At 41.2% G+C, this 23,701-nt stretch overlaps 1 protein-coding gene across 1 annotated transcript; it reads left to right on the forward strand.

Annotated features, from left to right (window-relative positions):
- Window positions 1–4,818: 4,818 nt before the first annotated feature.
- LOC137258508 (b(0,+)-type amino acid transporter 1-like) lies at window positions 4,819–23,536 on the forward strand. Its single transcript, XM_067796207.1, has 13 exons — window positions 4,819–4,986; window positions 9,065–9,226; window positions 9,802–9,903; window positions 11,380–11,619; window positions 12,358–12,483; window positions 13,049–13,148; window positions 16,479–16,523; window positions 16,908–17,031; window positions 17,991–18,094; window positions 18,808–18,904; window positions 19,303–19,452; window positions 20,155–20,323; window positions 21,732–23,536. The coding sequence occupies exons 1-13, from the start codon at window positions 4,965–4,967 to the stop codon at window positions 21,797–21,799; spliced, it is 1,509 nt and encodes a 502-aa protein (XP_067652308.1). The 5' UTR covers window positions 4,819–4,964; the 3' UTR covers window positions 21,800–23,536.
- The last annotated feature ends 165 nt before the right edge of the window (window positions 23,537–23,701 follow it).

Consider the following 23,701-nt stretch of genomic DNA (forward strand, 5'->3'; position numbering starts at 1 on the left):
ATGAAACACATGGCTGTAGACTCGAAACATAGCTATAGACAGTGAAACAATATAATAGGAGATTGCTTGCGTGTCTGGGAAATTAACATACATCGATCGTCTCCTACTGGAGATGCTACTATGACCTATTTAGGAGATGCTAAGTCCTACGTAGGAGGTACTGTGACCTACGTAGGAGATACTATGACCTACGTAGGAGATACTATGACCTCCCTCCACAAGATGTTTTGGCCCACTTCAGCTTATGGGATGTTGTCCTTGCGTCCTATGACCTAAAAGTAAATGTAGATGGTAATTTACTTTGTATTATTGATATTTACTGACCAGATTATGGAGGCGAAACACATTTGATGTTGAAATACAAATGCAATACCACCATCAGGTATCATTTGGACAAACATACTACATACCTAAGGAATAAATGGTGGGTAAGCACTAAGTTATGTCATGTCTATGTCGATTTTCAGACCTTTCTCCAGAGTGCAACCATCAGAGCCTATTTGGGAACCAAGAAACTCTGAATCCACCTTCACGGACAAAACTCACCACGTCGGTCTACCGTACAGGCAGTGAAATGAATGAATGAATGAATGAATGTTTTGTGATGAGGTTACAAGCCTTTTACACACAGTCCAACATATTGGAGTGTTGTAGACACACAGGAAGCGCCTGTAAAATCGGGAATACAGATGCGGCACTGGCTGTCAATGGCAAACTTCAACATCGTGTGTGTGTGTGTGTGTGTGTGTGTGTGTGTGTGTGTGTGTGTGTGTGTGTGTGTGTGTGTGTGTGTGTGTGTGTGTGTGTGTGTGTGTGTGTGTGTGTGTGTGTGTGTGTGTGTGTGTGTGTGTGTGTGTGTTTGTCTGTTTGTTTGTGCGGCAAATATTATCAAGCCCTCATTTTACTAAATCAGTATTTTTATGACCCATGACGGAAAAGCAGTATTGTTTTTTTTTTCTTGTTTTAGAAATGTTTGTTTTTTAAAAATGGAATATTTCGGAAGACGTAAAATAAAAATGTAAAAGTTCAACATATTTTATGTGAACTGTTTTCTATATAGATTAAAGATCAGGGGCCATTTAAATCTTCCGGAAAAGCAGTGAACTGAATATGATCTAGTGAAAATTTCTTATGGACCAATACTGCCATTTAACATATCAAAAATACACAATAAATCTGGACGTAAGGTACTTTATAAAATTCTGCATGAGTTTAATTTTACAAAACTAAAGACCTACATAAAGTTGGAAAACTACCTTGAGAAAACATATACTGATTCAGAATGGATAAACTATAATTTAATGGTGAAAAGGTGCACTCCAAGAAGTGAATTAAGATGGTTTCAGTTGAAAGTTTTGCACAACATTCTGAGTACAAACAGTCGTTTATTCAAGACTGGTTATGTTCCATCAGCAGCCTGCAGTTCATGTAACAAACCAAATGAAACGATTTCACATATCTTACATAAACGTTCACATTCTGTTGATATTTGGGAAAAGCTATCAGAGTGGCTAAGAAATTATGCAAAAGGCAGAATCTTCTTAAGCGAGGAGCATATATTGTTTGGCTTAAAGGGTAAACATATTAATCCTTGGAATGTTGTTATCATGATAACCAAATCTCCCCTTTACAAATTTAATAGAAAAATGACTAAACCAATTTTTATAACCTTTTGAAAAGAAATTGTAAGATGTTATGTTGTATATTCAAATTGTAACTTTAGAAGTTTTCATGCCCTCTGGTCTTCTTTACATTTATTGTTTGGAAACCCTCTACATTGATCACTGAAAACTGAATAGAGTATGTATGTATGTATGTATGTATGTATGTATGTATGTATGTATGTATGTATGTATGTATGTATGTATGTATGTATGTATGTATGTATGTATGTATGTATGTATGTATGTATGTATGTATGTATGTATGTATGTATGTATGTATGTATGTGTGTGTGTATGTATGTATGCGCATATGTATGTATGTATGTATGTATGTATGTATGTATGTATGTATGTATGTATGTATGTATGTATGTATGTATGTATGTATGTATGTATGTATGTATGTGTGTGTGTGTGTGTGTTTGTATGTATGTATGTATGTGTGTGTGTGTGTGTGTGTGTGTGTGTGTGAGAGAGAGAGAGAGTATATGTGTGTATGTATGTACATACATTGGTGCCTCATCTTCAATGAATTAATGAATAAAATAAAAATACTTTTATTTTAGTTCCATCTTTAGAAGTTACATTTTTCCATCTGTGTGACTTGTCATACATCAAGTGTGCATCAGAAGTTATTGTTGTGCTACTGCTAAGAATGTACCAGCACCAGATACATACACATGTACAGATTATAATGTAATGTGTATAATATATCGAATTTGCAACATATGTGACGTGTGTTTGTGTGTATGCATATATTTTTGTAGCTATGTACAAACTGAATGAATGGCTATCAACTCGTTCTCCATTTGAACAAGGAGAGGAACTAGTCTCCTTGAGTAGTGGAATTGTAGGGACAGAAGACATTATTCGTGATTCTGCCCTGGAAGTTGGAGATTCAGCTATAAAGAATATAGTTAACAAACGCTTTGGAGATCAGCATATTCCAAGAAAAAAGAGAGTACTCCAATATCTGTCATAATAAATGTAGAATGAGGATATAACTGTCAATACCATGGCACTCTCGATAACATTTTTATCCTGTTGTATATGAACTTCCTCCATCTGTCACTATGCCATGAATACTCAATGAGAAAAACGTCGTAAGAGGCGACTAACGGGATCGGGTGGTCAGGCTCGCTGACTTGGTTGACACATGTAAACCTAAACTCACTCACTCACTCACTCAGTGAGAAAAGCAAAACAAAAAATGCCATGTACTCAGTCACTGATTCTTTGTCAGGCAAATGTAATAAGGAAGTTCCTTCAGATGCTACATACATAGTTGGTGGTGTATACTTGCTGAGAAAACTTATATGGTCCCAAAGCAGCACATACAATGACATTTATTATGCTTATCTGACATATGTCAATAGACACTTTGGAAACAATCGTATCACTGTTTTTGATGTGTATGACGAGTATGTGTCCCCGACACGTGTTGAACAGAGTCGGAGAGCATTCGGACACCTAAGCACTGGTATTGTCTTCAATTCTGAAACCCCATCGAAGGGATAGGTTACATTCCTTTCCAGTGGTAAAAACAAGTTACATTTAATAAAGGCTGTGACACAACAATTTCATGAGTTCAGTGCCCCAGTGAAACAAGCCAGTGCAGGTGCTGACCTCTTTGTACAAACAGGTATTGATTCTGCTGATATTGTTTTTGGGACTGACGTTGAGCATCTGATGCCCTTCATCCATTTGTGTGTTTCAGAAAAATATGTACTTCGTTAAAACTGGGAGCGGAAAGACTGATGATCCTCTATCTAACATTTCGTTGTTACCACAAGCATTGCCAGAGAACTTCACTTCTGGGTAGTTCTTTCTCCTCGCCATGACTGGCTGTGACACTACATCAGCCTTGTATAGACAGGGGAAAGACAAAAAGCTGCCATTTTGTTCACAAAATCCGTCCCATAATGAATCATCCAGGAAAGCAGGTTATACTGACATTGTATGGAGCACCTAAGTCTGTTAAATCCCTAAATGAGCACATATATCATTGTTTCGCAAGAGTCGTTGCCAAATGCAGCTCTCCTCCTTGCCAAGTACATCTGCTGCGGTGAGAGAACATTGATTCCAAGTGCAGCAATGGCTTGGGAGAAGTCTTCCACCAAAATGAATGAGAATGGGAAACTGTTTCTGGCCAGCTCAAGTCACTAATACGTCCTATGTGTGACATTGTTTTCTTTCTGAATTAATAGTCAATACCGCCTGAGATATATTAACACAGTTGTCAAACATTTATGTGACTGTTTTATCAAGCACAGTTGGTCCTCTAGGTTAGCAACAGGTTGCACAGGGTAGTCAAGTTTGCACGTGCAATATGGGATTCAGTTCAAGTTGGATTTGCGGGAACTTTTAGTTTGCTATTTACGAAGGTGTGTAGAACATATCTGCCAGGTTTTATTTCCTCATCATTTTTCCGACCATTTTGCTAATTTGAGTGTCCTGTTATGGCCAAAAGAAAGTATGCAGTGTGTTCGACCAAAATTGAAAAAAGCAATAGCAAATATACAGACATACCCAATATAAATGTATATATGCACAGTGTGTGTGTCTGCTGGTTAACATGTATGAAAGCAATTCATTGTTCAAGACCTTACTCTGTATAGCTTTCTGAACGCTGCGCCTTTTGTAAGGCTATGTTAGTGAGTGGGTCTACTTTTACGCCGCTTTTAGCAATATTCGATCAACATTACGGCAGGAGATATGGGAAATTATACCCATGTGGAGTCGAATCTGGGTCTTCGGCGTGAAGAGCGAACGCTTTAACCACTAGACTACCCCACCGCACTTACTCAACCACTCACTGAACAACTCAACCGCTCATTCACTCAACCTCTCGCTGAACAACTCAACCACTCACTGAAAAACTGAACCACTCACAGAACAACTCAACCACTGAACAACTCACTCACTCACTCAACCACTCACTGAACACCACAACGACGCCCTGAACAATTCAACCATTCACTCACTCAAAGACTCAACCGCTCATTGAACAACTAATCCATCCACAAAAGACGTCGCATTTGCTCCGGGGACTCAACAAATGTAATCTCTCAAGGAGACTCACAGTAAATCTACAATCATTGTGAGCTGGTTGTTACGGTTCGTTTGGTACGGATGACTGCTCACACAATGCCTCGTGCGCGTGACCTCGTGCACTGAACGGGGCTCTTGCGTGTTCTACAGAGAAACACTCCAAGTGTCATTCTATAGGGGGAAACTCCCCAGACGAAAGTACTCTCGACCCAACAACCTCTGTACCAGGATATCGTTGATCGGACAACTATGGACAACTCTGAACAACAAGGTAGGTAAAGCTTTACAGTAATCTGTGTCCGATGGATAACTAAGACAGTGTTAACTGTATCTAGTAAACACGTATTACTGAGAAAAGTGAGTCTCAGATTGATGTTGTCATTCCTGTTGATATTCTGTATAATAACGAACCATGAACTGGCTGTGCGTGACGATGCAAAAATGAACCTTAGTATAATTCAATCTACATTTCATCTGAGAAGAAGCGGTGTATCCATATACGATTATAAGAGGGTTTATTAGACACAATCCAGTTTCAAACCAGTCTGCAAAAGGCTAGCCATGCCTGTCGGACCAACCTTCAATTTACATAGACACACACTTGCCGGGGATCTCTACACAAATAGAGAGGTTTGGCTTCCTTATACACGGACAGACATGTGTGGGAGAAATGTACATCCAAGTGACCTGCCGCCATTAGCACAGGAGAAATAGTAGCTGGTTTGTTAACAACGTGTAAATGTTGTTTACTGTTTTTCGGGTACTCAAGTACTAGATCAACTACTGTTTGTGCGCTAAGCTGTTGTACAAGCATTTCATACAAACCAAACCTCCAGCTTTGAGACGTCTGACATAAGAGGAGAATGTGTCGTTTCAGTCATCAGCAACCTATTAGATGTTTTCCTATTATGTTATAGATTTCGCCACGATATGCCATTATTCCATCCTAACGCTGATCTGTGCTGCACGATACTAGTTTCTCTTCACTGAACTTTTTTTATTTTGTTTTGGTATTTTTTTAAATTTTTGCTATGTATATCTGTCAGTGAGTACAGAAGAGTATATTTTGTACAGTTACGTTTGGTAGTTCTCTAAAGTAACAATAAGCAATATTCAAGCTTGACGGTCTTATGCCTTGACCAGACAATCCAGTGATCGACATCATGAGCTTTTTTCTGTCTGGCGATTGGAAGCTCTGACTTTTCTGTGTACAGCAATATGTTAATCGCAGAAATACTAACAATGTTCTTCCCTGAATGTTTTCGAGGTTATACTTGGTGGTGATACTGAAGGCCTTTCACAATGGTGTGAGACGAAAGTCGGATACTGGGTTGAACGTGTTTCGGGTCATGAGCATTTCGTGAACTATGTAATTGATCACCGTGTCGACTTCACAACATTCCTTACATACATTGGTCTGAAACCTGTCAAAAGAATCAGCTCTATATATTGCCTGTTTCTGAATACATTACACCTTGACTAAAGTAAACTGCATTCATGTTTATGATTATTGCCCAAACGCTCTCGACATCGGCCTTCACCCTTTACGCTGATCTGACCTCTCAGCGACAGAACGTCAGAAGGATATAATTAAGAACGTTAAACTTGCTGAGCCGGTGTAAGATTGAAAACATACCCAAGTTGGAAAGGTACCCGATGTACGTTTTCAACATTGAATTAATACCCCGGGTCACTTTTGAACGCCATTTTTTTCAACATTGAATAATTACCAGTCTGCGAACTCATTTTTGCAGGGGTCTTCTCTCAACGCCAGTTTTCATTCTTACACCGGCCATAAGCTGGTTGCTGGCTCCTTTTTGCGCGCTAACCTTCCTATACTTTTTTGCGATCTGCAAAATTATGGTTTTAATGGGTGAAGGTAATTATATGTACTTTAATATTGATGTACAATGTAGGTGACTGTCCCCACCACAGCCCCCAATGCATGTCATGTACACATCCAATGTCATCACCCCCACCCCGTCCCCTTGGTATATACAGACCTATCTCTTCGTGTGATTTTAAGAGTGATTTGAGTGATCTTTAGTCATATTGTGCAAGAATAAACCAGGTTCGCGTGAGATCTATCTGGTTTGTTATGAGTGACTTTCATCGTGCTCTGTCTTCGTAAGGTTATACCAGTAATCACTTGGTTTTACTCATTGTGCACAGTGTGGTGACGTGTCAGACTCTACATCTAAATATAAGCAGCATAACTTGATGTCTTTAGAGGAGCACGTTTTGTTATTCAACGTGTTGACAGCATTCTGAGTCAGCGTCATTGTACTGATCAGAGTTGACAAAGTGGAGGAATAGCAAGCCCATCCCGAGATAGTGACCCTCGTGACCCAAATTCAAGCTACCAGCATTGTCGTATATTAGGTTAAATGAAAAAGTGAAATGTTTCTCTGGCATCGCATGCCACTTTTATTGGTAACAACTGTTATTGGCATTCAGGCAAAATAAGTTTGACTTGGCCGCGTCCAGAGGTCTGTTTATGTGGCTATACGCTTTTTCATACGTAAACATTATCATTGACCCCGGGATAGCACACTGTAAATATATGTAATTAAAGGCTACAGCTCGTTATGTCATACATGTAGTCTCTAAGAGAAAACAAACACATTTCCCCGGTCCGCGTCGCAGCACAATGTATGTTTCATCACGGAGGTCATGGCTGTCATCTCCCACAGGTTGTGATAACACCTTAATGAGTAATGCCTTCCTGACAGATAGAGGGTAGCAGCGTCTCGTGTTCACTGGACCGCGACAAGGCCAGGCACGTCTGTGGGATTGTGTTTTTGGCCTGTGGGGATTTGACCTTGATTTCTAATCTAGACTTGCCGAGACTTTCCATGGCAGCTTCTGGCCAGTGAAAGCTAAATTTCAATATTCCCATTTCCCATCTCATAGGGACTTTTTCAGTGAAAAAGCAATTACTAATCTATATTCAAATAATTATATTTAATTACAAATCTATATTTAAATAATGACGTTAAAAAACTATGCGTTAGTCAAGGTTTGGTTGTGCCTCTTCACGATTTCACGATAAAGTTAGTAGTTTGAGAAACTCTAATTATATCGACATTTGATTGCTATTTTCAGTGGTATTATTGATATATTGTTGTTCATATTTGTATGTTATCCGATTAGCCGTGCAATACAATTGTAGAGGCGCGAAGCCCATTTCTGGTGTCCCTCGTCGTAATATTGCCGGAATATTGCTAAAACTGGCGTAAAATCATACCCACTCACTCAGTCATATAGCCCCGGATCGCTCTTTCACAAAGCGACTGTAGCCCCACCACGAGCGCGAGTATATGTTGAAGATAGTTGCACGTCTTTCTCAAACTAAAAGTCAATCATGTTTTGCCGACTCGTTTAACGTTTCATGTGACACGTACTCACGTAAATAATACTGTATAAGCTGTTTGTGTGGGTGCATACACGTTTGTACATGGGTCACAGCAGGCATCAGCTGTATACTGCCTACATCGCAGTATATGACACTATAGCTTCACATACCGCATTCAGTGCAACACGCATACGGGTTGCGATTTTACAGTATTTAGACCAATACTTAGTCTCTGAATATATAATTTTGATAGTGACAAATAAACCAATAAAAGAGCTTCAGGGAAACCAGAGATTCAGATCCTGAGACTTTAGCGTCCGCGTGCTTTAGCTGCGCGTTATAACACCGTACACGGGGCCAGGCCTTGTCTGCGAACTTTACCGTGTCTACGTTTAACTGTAAGTCGATTTGAGGAACAGCTGCAAACCACGAGACGGGGTACTATCCGAAATATTTGTACTGTAGGAAACTGTATTAGGCAGTGACTACTGACATTCGTTGTGGCGTCTGTTACAAACAGCACGTTTGATTACGAGAGGAAAGACTAGATTGGCGTAGTGACGTCAGCTCAGTCTGACGTAATGCAAAACATGCTTGAGAGAAGCACCTAAGGAACTTTAATTTATTGGTTTACCATGCTCGTTGTCCGTTGTCGTTTTGTGGATGGCGAGTTCATTTTATTAGTGAAGACTAGTTCAGCAGCAGATACGAGTACTGCTGTCTCTAAGGTGCGCTGTTTGCCACTTGGCCAATGAAGATTATCGTGTTAGGATTGGTTTACAGCAGTTCATGCTTGTGGTAAGCGGCAGCTAATAGAATTGGGTGGTCAGACTCGCTGACTTTCAGGAATATTTTGTCGTATCCCTGTTTCAGTTCAGCAATTCAATGCTTGTAATGTCACTCATTGGATTGTCCTGTTCGAACTTAACGAGGGTGTAAACTAATACACAATGGAAACAACAAACAAACACTGTGATGAGTTTTCTTCTTGCAGACAATGATGATCAAAATGGCGGACTGCGGCAAAGATCAAAGGAAGGCCCGGATGATGGCTTGTCACCTGACCAGCTCAGCATTGAGACTGACGAGAATCTACACATGGGCAGGAATGTCGGCCTTATCAGCGGCATCTCATTGATCGTCGGCTCCATCATCGGTACGTTTGTTCACATGGATGAAAATAAGGCGTTCTCCACTAAACGCCTTGACATATTAAATTGTCCCTCATTTGGCACTGAACGAACTTATGTTTTAAGACGTAACTCTCTGATGTAGATAAGAATGTCACATGAAGGTTTGTCTGTTCTCAGACAGGGTTCAATGTGTGGAATTATATAATACTTAAACTCCTCCTTTCCTCTGCTAGATATTTCTTTGTGCAAGGCACAATACGTTTGGGTCAATGGGACTGAGGTTAAAAGGGGCGATGGAGTAGCTCAGTGGTTTAACCGTTCGCTCTTCACACCAAAGACGCCTGTTCGATTCCCCATATGAGTATAGTGTGTAACGTCCATTTCCGGTGTCCCCTGCCATAACGTAAAGTCAACCAGTCACTAACTGAAAACAAAAGACATTTTAGCACAACATCATTTTTTCCTGCAAGTGGACAGGCCGTCTTCTCGGGGTCTTCCACGTGCAGTGTCCTATGCCCCATACACCACTCCCAACTTTGGTCTCACGGCTTTCAGCCAAGTACACCGTCTTCCTGACCGAAACATCTCTGCATTACAGGGTCGGGTATCTTCATCTCGCCGAAGGGAGTACTCAGCGACACAGGATCTGTAGGTCTGAGTCTGGTTGTCTGGGCACTGTCTGGACTCATTGCTTTACTTGGTAAGTCTACTAGAAGTCCGCTGGAAGTTTGATATCCAAATGATGTTGTGCATTCAAGCACAGTTTCTACTTATATCACCCGTTGCACCAGTAGTTCCACGTCTTCAGTACCACTGAGACTAACCTAAACAATTAGACATTTCAAAAATATAACCTGGGACTATTTTAGCTCACTTAGATAGCAGTAAGTCACTATGTTAATGCATTGTTACGGTTAACAATTTGCCGTGAGGTATAAGAAATCCCCTCAGAACCAGCAAAATATAACACAGATAAGTCTGAAATATGCAGTATTATGTATTGAGCACACAAGAGCAAGATACAAAGATCCACAAAAGATTTTTCTAGTCCAATGCAATTGAGTCAAATCTAAAGTAATGGGTCACAAATATAATATCAACTCACCAAAGCCTTGGTTTGAGAGTGAGAAATAGTCATACTGAATGTAACACGGCGAGCGGTCAGGCAACGGTCATATGGGTTAAGCGTTGATGAAGAGGCAGGCAGATTGATGTACTCCAGTTATTTCGAGAGTAGTCCATGTCGTCAACACGACAACCGTATATTTATACCTCACTGATTCTTGAATATTCAACCACTATACGACCATCGCCATTAACTTAGAACCTTCTCATAGTCTCCCGGAAGTCAACAATTAATCAAAACACTTCTCGAAGGGAGGTAATTCTAGAGAACTACCGTAAAGGCCTCCCACTAAAACACTGATAGCACTGAAAACTTATGATACGAAATGTGACCTGCAACAACTATCACTTAATCAGTAATGCAATTTACAGAAAATACACTCTCGTAACAGTCTGGGACTATGACTATCTTAGTGGTAAGAGAGCTTCGAAAATCTAGGCCCTGCATAGTTAATGCCACGGTATGTCTTCTTTTCTATATGAAGCCCGAGCCAAGGAATGTTCATGCTAGAGGACCTTGTCTATACGCAACTCCCGCCTCAATACAAAGTACAATCATACACAACTGTGGGATGTTTTCGTGTTACTGCAGTTGATCTGTCATGACGTTAAAGGTTAACGAAAGTAAGGTGATATCATTGGATGCTCATGTACATCTGTGAAGAAGTGTCCAGGTGGTTTCGATATTCCGGACGTACATGTGTTAGTCCGGATATTACAGTGTGAAAGGTACGGTCTGGATTACGGAAGTTTCGATTTAAATGATTAGCAACACAGCTCACCTACAGCAGCGTGATTACGAGATAGTGATTTCGGTCCAAGTGTGAATATCGATGTTATTTCATTGCTTTCTGTTTTCTCGACGTTTTGGTTGACTTTGTTTGTATTTTTTTAGGTGTATTTGTATTTGTTTGCTTTGCTATTGTTACTGTGTGTATGAATGGATAACTTCTGCCATAACTAACCGAGTCTTCCGAAGGTTTCCGTATATACCGAGTCGCCAGCGTCACCTGTACATGTTCCATCGAGTTATCTCTATATTTTCTAACAGGTGCTTTGTCATACGCCGAACTGGGCACCCTGATAAGGCTGTCAGGGGGTGAATATGCCTACATCCGGGCAGCTCTCGGCAACATCTGCGCATACCTGTACGCATGGACGTCCATCATTGTCATCAGACCCTCCACCCTTGCCATCATCTGTCTCGTCTTCGCAGAGTATGTGGCAAGTTTCTTCAAGATGTGCGGCTCCCCAGTAATACCAAACAAACTGGTGGCAGCCATTGCGCTTAGTACGTAGTCATGTTCGTTTCGTTTTGTTTCACAGTGTTGATTGCAATGACTATTTTGTTATATTTTTGTGTGGATAATATCAACAGTAGCTGTCAATTGAATAAAATATAACGTGAGAAAATGTGAAGATGGCGCTGTAGATCTAGTTGTCAGACTCTCTGACAGAGAACATGTTGTGAAGAGTTGTGTACCTTAAAAAGCTTGTGCCAGGATCCGAAGGTTTTGAGTTCGATCCCAGATTGGGCCAGATAACTCTCCTCACTTTGTAGACGCACTTTGTTCGCGAGCATGTTATCATAGTCACTTTGGGCTTTCTAGTCAAGAAACGATGAGTGACTTGGGTTTATCTGGGTCATTCAACAGTACCACGATATCGCGGTGACAGACCAAGTAATTGGTAGTGAGAAGTAATTGCGAATGTGGGGAACTATCGATCATCGGATCCTTACCTGCATTAGAAAAGCAAGTCGCTATCGTATCTCCACCATCTCTAAGCTGACTTTACTATGGACACATACCGGTCTTAAGCCTTCCATCACTAGGAGACGGCGACAGGGTGGCCTCGTGATTAAAGTGCACGCTCGTCACATCGAGACTGGGTTTGACTGGAAGCCCATTTTCAAGGTCGAAAGTTAGACTGAAAAATGCTAAACGGTACACACAGTTATGAGTATATTATGTTCGAGATTTTGATCCGGGATGAATTAACAATCTCTCCCGACATGTTTCTTCTTCAGTTACTGTGGGTATAGTAAACAGCTGGAGCACCAAGTTGGCCGCCAGAGTGCAGGTCGTCTTCACAGCAGCCAAACTCATTGCCCTCTTCATCATCATCATCGGCGGCATAGTCAAGCTAGCGCAAGGTACGCGTAAGGAGAATCGGTGTATTTGGGCATGGGTTACTGAACACCAATTTAACCCGGATCTTAACGGGTTGTAGTGTGAAGTCTAGTTAGATATATGACTACGCCGATTTTGTAGCGTGCCAAACACTTATAGTCGTTCAGCACAGGTATTCAATGTAAGAAGTAATAGTTTGTTTGTTTGTATAATTGCATGCTGTTTTACGCCGCATTCAGAAATGTTCCGCCTATATGATGGCGGTTAAGAAGTCTGTTAGACTCGACTTTACACATGGGATATACCTTAATACAAAAGCATTTAGGGATAAGTATTTTGTGTCTAAGGTGAAACGAAAATAATTGTCAACATTGAAAAAGAGACATGCATCCAGTGTACTGCACTGTGGTCTCAGCAAAACAGGTAAAGAGAGCTTGGCATCCGGTGGGAAAAGGGATCGGCACCAGTAGTTTAATTGAATCACGCAGTGTTGAGTTCTTACAAATTCTCGTGATACATTGTTAACCGCAGCACCTAGCAAAGCCATTGGGTCACCTTCTATTATTCACCTTAAAGTTATTTTTCCAGGTAACACGGCTGTGCTGGCGACGGGTTTTACCGGATCAACAACCTCGCCTTCAGTAATCGCCCTTGCTTTTTATGGTGCATTGTGGGCATACGACGGATGGTAATTGCAGTTATTTGTATTGAGTGACTGAGTGTCACTTTACGCCGCACTCAGCAATATTCCAGATATATGCCGTTGCTATGTAAACAAATCGAGTCTGGACCAAACAATCCAGTGATCAACATCATGAGAATCGATCTACGCATTTGGGATATGATGACATGTGTCAGCGAGCCTGACCACCCGATCCCGTTGGTCGCCTCTTATGACCAACATGGGTTACTGAAGAACAGTTCTAACCCTGATCGTCACGGGAGAAAATTGATATATAGCGTTGTATTCAAATCTATCTTTAAAAATGTGAAAAACGTAGACCCACACACACCCTTCAGACAAACACACTCACGCGCCCTTACCCACTGTGCGCACTTGCTTCTTTACACGCATAGAAAACATTTATACTCGCTGAAGCGTTACATCCGTTTAAATTTTTCGAGTAAACAACTATCAAATAACACGTGCACTTAAAAAAATTGCTGCACTCGCACTTTAGCGCAGCAGTGCTCTCACGACAACGCTCTCAGTTTGTAGGTATATTTTACCTGGAGTTACCTGTTCAAATACACTCAGATCTTTTGTACTGACGGGGTTGTTTACTGTGCCTGTACGTTTGGAGTAGAAACTGCACCACTCGAAATGATTAAACTAAAGACTAACAGTGTATGGACCAGTCACGTTTCCTCCGACGTTTACACCGGCGAATAGACTAACAGCTAGTCTCTGATATGAACATATTTTACTGAAAAAACGTTCATAGTGAAAAAAAAAATAATATAATGAAATGGAGCCCTGAGACTTTATCATTTTCAGAAGCTAAGGATATCCAGACTTGCCACATTTTCTAGACTTGCGTGGGCATTCTTGGATATATATACTTCAGGGTCTGTACGACAGACTAACCCGCGAAGATCAGGGCTAGAAATGGTCTTCAGTAACCCATGCTTGTAAGAGGCGACTGACGGGATCGGGTGGCTGACTTGGTTGACACCCAACTGTATAGCTCATAAGCTCAGATCCAGACCTGACAACCTATTGGCAGGGGTTCAATGTGGTTTTTTTAAAAGCGACTTACCACAGGGCAAGTGAATTCAAGAAAGTAACTTGTCCTGACTAATTTTCCACTAGTCCTGATTTTATGACACAATGTTTGATGTTAATGTTGCTTGTCGTAAGAGGCGACTAACGGGATCGGGAGATCAGGCTCGCTGACTTGGTTGACATATGTCATCGGTTCCCAGTTATGCAGATCGATGCTGTTGATCACTGGATTATCTGGCCCAGACTCGATTATTTACAAACCGCCGCCATGGAATATTGCTGAGTGCGGCGTAAAACTGAACTCACTCACTCTGTTGTTAGCACCGTCATAGATAATACTTCTGCTATAACTATTCCGGCTGTAATAAATAGAGTGTGGACCAGGCAGTCTGGTATTTGCTATCATGAGCTTCGATTCAAACAGTTGGGGTCCGATGACATCAAACCACCCGACTCATTTAGTCACCTCCTAAGACAAGCCCTGGTTGCTTAGCATTTATACTGAACAGCAAAGGAAACGCAAGTTTCGAAAAAATGAAATCTCATAAAACAAAAGGTTCATGTTTATATCTAAGATATATAAAACTTAACCAAAAAAGCCAACAAAATAACCATAAAGATGGGTATAGTTTGCTGTTCAGTATATGTTTTTAACCAAACTCACCACAGGTATTGCAAGGTTACTTGAGATTCACTTCCGCAAAGACTAGCGAACATTAGTTGAGTTAGTTAAGGATACTTTTCGGTTTACAAATAAGAATGAACAGATACCTTGCTTGTGAAAACCTTTCTGTAAACGCTCACAGGCTCCGTATGATATCAAACAGTGGATACAAGGAGGGGGGGAGGGAGTCCATTCTATTTCTAAGGTGGAAAATATTCCCCAACTGTGTAATTTCTAGGCAGCAGTTAAAAGATTTAAAATTTGTTGTGCGGAAAATATACCTGTTTCTTCCAGGTCTGGAGAATAACCTTTAAACATGGACTCAGACTCGAGAATGACTAAACAAGTAGAGAATGACATGGAAATACTGGTCTGCCTCAGTTTTGCCCTGAAAAAGTAACCGTTCCGGGCTCCTTTTGAATATCTTTTTAAATGGGCTAAGATACTAAAAAAATACCCATCGGTCATTTTGCGTGAAAATGGATAGACTGTGAGATGGGTCTCAGTAAATAGATCCAGTGAGTTTAGTTTTACGCCGCACTCAGCAGAATTCCAGGTATGTGGCGGCGTTTTGTAAGTAATCGAATCTAGACCAGACAATCCAGTACTCAACAGCATGAGCAGTGATCTACACAACTGAGATACGACGACTTGTGTCAACCCTGTCAGCGAGCCTGACCAGCCGAGTGATAGTCGCGACAAGCATGGTTAAAAAAAATAACCCTGATCTACACGGGTCGTAAATATACTACCCCAAGAATGAAACGCATATGAGATTTGTACTTTTAAAGGATCTATTAATTACCTATTGTGTTCAACAATCGTCAAAATATGTAACCAAACTGTTGATAACATGATTTTTATACAGTGGCACAGGTGAAAAATCAATTTTAGCCGAAAATGTTGATTTTTATGAGATTTCTTACAAGTATTAAACAGGCATCGCCACAACGAAACAGAAATCCCTTTCCCGTTGAAATTGTGCAGCAAAGAGCATGCACTGTCTGGCAATAAAATCCAGATTACTTTCGGAAATTGGCATTCGTTCGGACGTTTCAAGTTCAAATCACTAGTGGAACATCCCCACTGAAAGAATACACGCAGCAAATAATCAATCTTCTGTTGCAAGGTGTCTGACTGTTAGTCTGACGATCATGTATAACGAATGACCGTCCCCGTACAGGCAGACCTCGAGTTACCACTGCAGCCCAAGATCGGGTATAACAGTTGCGTTATCGTACTGCTACGGGTGAGAACCCAGCATCCAGGGACCCGGACTTCGGAGGATATCCGGTAAAACTGTACGGAACACGTTGAACGGGATTGGTATGAGGGTGAGGAGATACGACCACAGTTGTACTACGTCGTCACCATATGCACCCCGTTCAGTGTCTCCGTTATCTAACAGTATCCACCTGGTTGTATAGACATTACCTTCTTCTAAACTGGTGCAAAACTTCACGCAAAAAAGTCTGTTTGTGGACAAGTTGTACATGTTTGAAAATGCAACATTTCTGGTCTGTGCGTTTCCTTTTCGGGATAATATATATTGAATGTTCTTTCCAATCTCTTAAATCAATTGGATGTGCCCTGTGACGTAAGTGTGAATTCGAATCAATGTTTTTCAGGAACAATCTTAACTTTGTTACCGAGGAGATCAAAGAGCCAAAGAAGTGAGTACCTGTCACTATGAACACTTTGTGAGTACGCTCCATGACGCGGGCCAACTACGCGGTCGAACCAGGGAGTGTGTACACACATACATCTACTAACAAGTCTAGTTGGTGGCACACGTGTTTGTTTTTTTAAGTCTGAAGTTTAATCATTATTTCATTTTGATAATTTGCTTGCCGGTGTATTTCATAAATTACAACAACGGCAAAATAAAATAATCGTATTATAAATACAGTTAATATATCCTCATCGTTATACATTTTCATGGTGTAATCATAAATCGCTAAACGGATATACAAAATAGAAAAGACGTGGGCTTCAATGACTTTGTCAGATTTGCGAGGCCTGCTTAGCACCCTTTAAAAGATGATATGTCTGTGCAGAAACCTTCCCCGAGCCAACATCATTGGCGTCATCCTCGTCACTGTCGTGTACGTCCTCACCAACATCTCCTACTTGGCCGTCTTGACCACTCAGCAACTGTTAGACTCCGCGGCTGTGGCAGTGGTATGTTTTGGACTGATCTCATGTTTCGATACATCTTGCTTCTTTGTTTATTGTTGTTTTACGCCGCACTCAGCAATATTCCAACAACATGGCGGCGGTCCGTAAATAATCGTATCTGGTTAAGACAATCCAAGTATCAACAATATGCATGCCGATCTACGCAACTGGGATCAGATGACATGTGTCAACCAAGTCGGCGAACCTGACCACCCGATCTTGTTAGTCTCCCATTACGACAGGCTTCAAATCCGCTTCCTTTTTAGGTGTGGCATTCTTGTATTTTAATGGCTGAAGAAAAAAAACAGCGGACGGATTGTCGGCGATAATTATGTTTGATGGTCCTACTATTAACCATCGGTTCGAATGTTGCGTCCGCGTTAACATGGTCGAAGAGTTGCCGTCATTTGACACTAGAATGCAGTCTATTGTCTCTGTACTCTGTGGGAATGTAGTTTTAGGCGTAGTCGATGTTGTTTCTCGATACGCCTCCACGTGTGTATGCTCGCTCGTTTGGCTGTATCTGTTTGTGTATATTTGGTCTGTGAAATGCATCCAGACTGTGGAATGTATGTTGGGATGTGACATCTTTCATTTTCGCTCTTTGCAACGTGTATTACTCATTTTCAAGACCCGTGAAGGTCTGGGGGAGATTTGGCATCCAGCAACCCATGCTTGTTATAAAAGGCGACAAACGGTATAGACAAACGGGGTCGGGTAGTCAGACTCGCTGTCTTGGTTGACACATGCCATCGGTTCCCAATTGTGAAGATCGATGCTGAGGCAACTGATCACTGGAATGTCTGGTCCAGACTCGATTATTTACAGACCGCCGCCTTGTAGCTGGAATATTTCTGAGAGCGGCGTAAAAACTAAGCTCACTCACTCAAACACTTTCTTTCAAAGTGTATTTACCAACTTCCTTTCAAAGTGTATTTACCAACTGTATGATTATTTTTCAGACATGGGGTGACCTCATTCTTGGTGCCGCAGCCATCATCATGCCTTTGTCAGTCATGATCTCAACATTCGGGGCGGCAAACGGAACAGCCTTCAGTGGATCCAGGTTAGGCCTACTTCTGTTCTGCATTACTTATGAAGCGATTTGTATACCTGCTTCCTGGAACAGGATCAGTATCCATGGTGATATATATGATAAACATTCCAAATGTTCTGCCGAAGAACATTTCTCTTGCACCAGTGACCCATTGTTAGACACAGTGTCTCTACGTCTCACAACGTAAACAAAAAATATCGGCGCCGTGAAGTAAAAAAACCCTACGATATGCTGTAAAGGACCTTTTTCAAACATTGTCAGACCCTTAAATTGGTCTTCGGCAACCCAACACCGCATCAGGTGGTCAGGCTCGCTGACTTGGTTGACACATGTCATCGGTTCTCAGTTGCGTAGATCGATGCTCTTGATGGGTGTTCATGGTGACTGCGGTATGGTATCTCTCAGTGAGCTAATACTAAAAGACCAGCTGTCACAAGCAGCCACACATACACACGCATGCACGTCGTCACATGAGCTAAATGTTCTAAAGCACGACGTTAAAACCCATTTCACCTCACCTCACCTCACCTCACCTCACCTCACCTCACCTCACCTCACCTCACCTCACCTCACCCATGTGTACGGCAAGGGTTAATTTGAGAGCTGATCTTCACTTACCTCTCATGAGACCCTGACTCAATCAGCTAGTACATTATCGTACTCAGAGTTGTAGGTGTTTCTATAAGGTGGCGTAAACAGCAATCGTTCTAATCTGTTGCTAGGGTGGTATACGCTGCGGCCCGCGACAACAACCTACCGGAAGTGCTGTCGTTCATCCAGGTGAAGCAGCTCACGCCGATGCCGTCGATGTTGTTTACGGTATGTACAACGCCGTGTGGCGATGTCTCTTTGTAAGGTGGAAATGCATTGCTGAGTGAACTGAGGAATCGAGGATCAAACTGCGTTTCAGAAACTAATAATAGCTGGTAGAAAACCATTATACACTGATAAGACGCTGCAGAGATGACGACCGACTGTACAATCAATTATGAGTGTGTCTAAGCCGCCTTCTGTAATATTCCACCACGGAGGGAACACAAGAAATGGACTTCACACCTTGTACCCATGTGGGGAATCGAACCAGGGTGGTCGAACTGGCCCCACCGCCCACTGTCAATTAGATATGTGAGGGACATTTTGGCTGCAGAGTTTTCACATGTCAGGAATCTGCTGAAGAATAATTACAACACTAAACAAAACTATTTTTCCTTGTTTAGATCTTCATCTCCATCCTCATGATCATCCCCGGCGACATCGGCAGCCTCATCGACTTCTTCAGCTTCACCGCCTGGATGTTCTACGGCATGACCTTCCTCTCCCTCATCGTCCTCAGGTTTAAGATGAAGGACGCACCAAGACCATATAAGGTTAAGAGTCGACATGTGTATTCAAATTCACTATGACATCATTTGCTTAAAGTATTATCTGATATCACACACTGTGGGAAAAGTGAGGTTGCAACTATCGGTCCCGGGTAAAACAAGGTTGTTCATCAAGACCCCACCTTAAGTAAGATGGTCAAACAAAATCACAGAGAAAGTAAGGTGGTCCAACATAATCCTAGCAAAAGTAAGGTGGTCCAAGATAATCCTAGCGAAAGTAAGGTGGTCCAAGATAATCCTAGCGAAAGTAAGGTGGTCCAACACAATCAAGACACGAAAGTAATTAAGCAACACAATCCAAGCGAAAGTAAGGTAGTCCAACACTATCTTAGTAAACGTAAGGTAGTCCACTACAATCCTAGCGAACGTAAAGTGGTGCAACACATACTCAGCGAAAGTAAGGGTAGTCCACCACAATCCCAGCGAAAGTAAGAACTTTTTCACTGATACGGGCGATGGGATAGCCCAGCGGTTAAAGCGTTCGTATGTCACGTCAAATCCCCGGGTTCAAATCCACACATGGGTAAAGCTGGAATATTACTAAAAGCTGTGTAAAACTCACTTGCTGGCGTTCTCATTGACTCTCTCGTTTTAAACACTTAAGATTCACCACCGCCCGATTTTCCTGGAATGTTTCTAAAAGGCGTAGAACCGTACTCAGAACTTTCATGTTTGTTTTTTCCGCAGGTTCCAATACCTATCCCTGTTATCATGTTCCTGGTGTCCATCTACCTGGTGATAGCCCCGATCGTGGACAACCCACAGATGGGGTTCTTGTACGCCTTCCTGTTTGTCATTGGAGGGCTCCTTCTGTACTTCCCGTTTGTACATTTCAACTTCAAGCTGTGGGGATGGGGTGAGTATGCTGGACAATACACAATGCTATATACAGAAGCTTGGTGTTAAGGATTCTCTGTTAACTAAATATCGATCGATAATCGCGAAATATCGGAAATTATAGTGTGTAAGAGAATTAAAAATTGTTGAGAATTGTTTGTCTCACAAACGATAATGTACGATGCTATCGCTAACAGTCTTCAAATTTTTCCTCTCAACGATATTTTCGATTATCGATCATTTAGCCCTTGTTTGTGTAAGTGGCGATTCAATTTGTGTATTCGCATCCGGTAAAACTCATCGAAAAAAAACACACTTTGGTAACATATGGTGTATTTGGGATTACACTTTCTTACTAAAGTACAGATTCTGGTAGTTTCGTCAGGTAAATCTCCTCCGGGAAGCCACACTCTCTGAGTCAGGCACCTAGTCACCAGCACTCAGTCAGCTCTTGGTTGTTATATATTGTAAAAGCCACAATGTTTAATATCCGAGAAAAACAGTTAAAACTGCGACACAATGTATTAGGCATGTAGCCACACTGTATTCAATTGTGATCATATTATGGTCAGTTTACAGTCACAGTGTAGCCACAATGTAGTCACTCGATATGAAATGGTTATAACATTATCACATCGTGATCAGTGCGTAGTCGAATAAACTGTATTAAACGTTGACACAGTGTAACAGTTCTAGCTACGTAACCAGGTATTAATCGTTTTGTGAAAAATGTAAACACAATGTCGTTCTAAGATCTAGGTTGTCTTCAGCAACCCATGCTTGTCGTAAGGGGCAACTAACGTGGCCGATGGTCAGACTCACTGACTAGGTTGACACACGTTTTTGTATCTCAGCTGCTTAGATCGATGCTCATGTTGTTGATCACTGGATTGTCTGTCTACCTGGTCCAAACCTGAGTATTTACAGACTTCCGCGGCATGGCTGGAATATTGCTGATTGCAGAGTCAAACAACAAAAGCGAAAACAAAGCAAAGTGCAGTTGCATAGTAGCCATTTCAATGACTATAGATATTAGTATTTGTGATCTCTGTGTAAATATACTACAAACAAAAAGTGTGGGAACACCCTAAATCTTGACAGTCATACCCTATAGGAAACATTTTGGCACTTCAAACGACATGTTAGAACTTGCAGTGAGGCAACTGATTCCATATCCGTTGAGTTTGAGTAAAATCAAACATAGCACCATGTTTGATTCAAACGCTCAAACACATCAGACTAGCGACTTCCGTTAAGTGGACAAAAAGTTTCAGTTACCTTTGAGCATACATGACCTGATCACTAGTAAGATTGTACATGCCTATAAAAGTTTAGAATGTTTCCGTACTTTGTTTGAAGACTTAGTATATTTATATTTATTTGTGAAATACGAATGTCACTGAAAACATCTTTGTGTGTCATTCCAGATCGCATTACTATGTACTGCCAGCTCATCTTTAACATAGTTCCGTCATCTGTGGAGCCTGATGAATAACCTGCCTTTTCAAAGCTGAAGGCTAATGTCTCTGAACAAAGACTAGAATTCATGGATGTTAGCTTCCTTGTTTTGTGTTCCTCAAATTAAAAAGCTGGCATCCATAGATTCTCTCCTTTATGAAGGCTAATGCTGTATCAGCATGACCCATGATCATCGCAAAGGCAAGATCAGAACAGAGGCAACATACAGCAACATCCGACATCAGTGGGAGGTGTTGGAAATAGCTCCTTCTCTCACAACACCCATTGCCAAGAACTTGTTACCGACGAGCGCTAAACTTTGTTCTTGAGGTGTGAGGTGTGGGGGCATCATCGAGAGGCCAAATACTTACTGTTTCTGCTTAAGCACATTCTTGGAATGATCTGCTCTCTTTTTGTAATTTTAAGTGGACATGTAGCAGATCTTCCCAAGTTTCTTCATAAATCCTTGTATTGTGCACCTTCGTTTGCCCGGTCATTGTTAATACGGATAACTCCTATGTGCATTTAATGTTATGTGTATTAAATGTGTTCATTATTATATACGATGCCTCGAATAGCTGAAACGGCGCGAAGAAATATGAAACCACCCACAACTACTTACGTATCATTCGTAAATCAGGATGTGTGTATGTCCGGGTTAACGAGGTTGTGTTTGAATTCAGTTTTAACACAACGTTGAGTACTTTGGAAGACGGTGTTTCTGAACTCTGTAGAGTTGTCTCCCTCTACCAGTCCCACGATTTGATTGTCATGGGTTCAGAGTATAGATGTGCCCCGTGTATGAATGGCTAGTACGTGTCGGGTCACTTAAGTATCCACGTATAAGACCTTCTTCATGTTAGCCTTTCATCCCACGTGAACACAAAGCTGACAGTCAAAGATGTAACTGAATTATACACTGTTGAAAGTAAAAAAGCATTCCTATACATATTTAATGAAATATCTGCCGAATTCGCTCGTTCACCTGGCCAGATATAAAACGGTTTAACCGCTTATATAGCACGTTAAAATCAACTCAAGGTGTTGCTCATTTAACTGAAATTATACCATTGAAAGCAGCCTTGATCCCACCCCCTAGTATTAGACAAACCGTACGTATAACTTATATGTAAAATGCCAACAAGATGCATCGTTAGGTTAGTAAATGATATTTGTTTGAATGTGACATCATCAGTGGATCCTGTCGGAATTCCCTTGAGTAAAGAGGAGCCCTTTCATTGACAACTTGCACGTTATCGTTTTGATGGATGACTGTGGCATCTACACCGAAACATCGCAACTATATCAATAAAGAAATTGTGTATCCATAAAATGTGTTCCACTTCATCAAACCAGGGGTAAATGCCACTTAAAGCAGTTGGAATGGGTAAAAAATATCATTATGATATCAGTTTTCAGGATAGTATTTTAACGCATCAAACAATTGAAAATATCAATGAAATGTATATATGTTCACTCCAATCTTACATATGTTTATAGAAAACAGGTTTCACATAACGTCCTTAGCCCTAAGGTGATTGTAACCATGCTTTAACACAGGCAGTTACGGTAGTGAAAGGCCTGAGCTCACTTTGTGTAATGGGATCCAGGGAATGAACCTGAGGAACGGACCTACTTTGTAACTGTGCCTTCCGTTCTAGGATCAGTATAACTCGATTTACTTGTTTACATTTTTATACCGTTTACATTATATACAGTGTACTTGTATATTTTTGATATTCTGATAATTTTGAAATAAATTGTCCGCAGTATATTTCCGTTAGTATGTTTATAATTCGGGGTGGAGCAGGACCGTGACTTCCCCGCTTGACATCGTCCTCCCTAGACAAAGGAGTTACCTCCCTTCCAAAGTCCGGTTTTTCTAGCGTGAAATTCGTGGCTCGATCTTAGCGCCACCAATGGCTACTACGAGACACGT

Source organism: Haliotis asinina, chromosome 12 (assembly GCF_037392515.1).
Source record: "Haliotis asinina isolate JCU_RB_2024 chromosome 12, JCU_Hal_asi_v2, whole genome shotgun sequence".
Lineage (NCBI taxonomy): Eukaryota > Metazoa > Mollusca > Gastropoda > Lepetellida > Haliotidae > Haliotis > Haliotis asinina.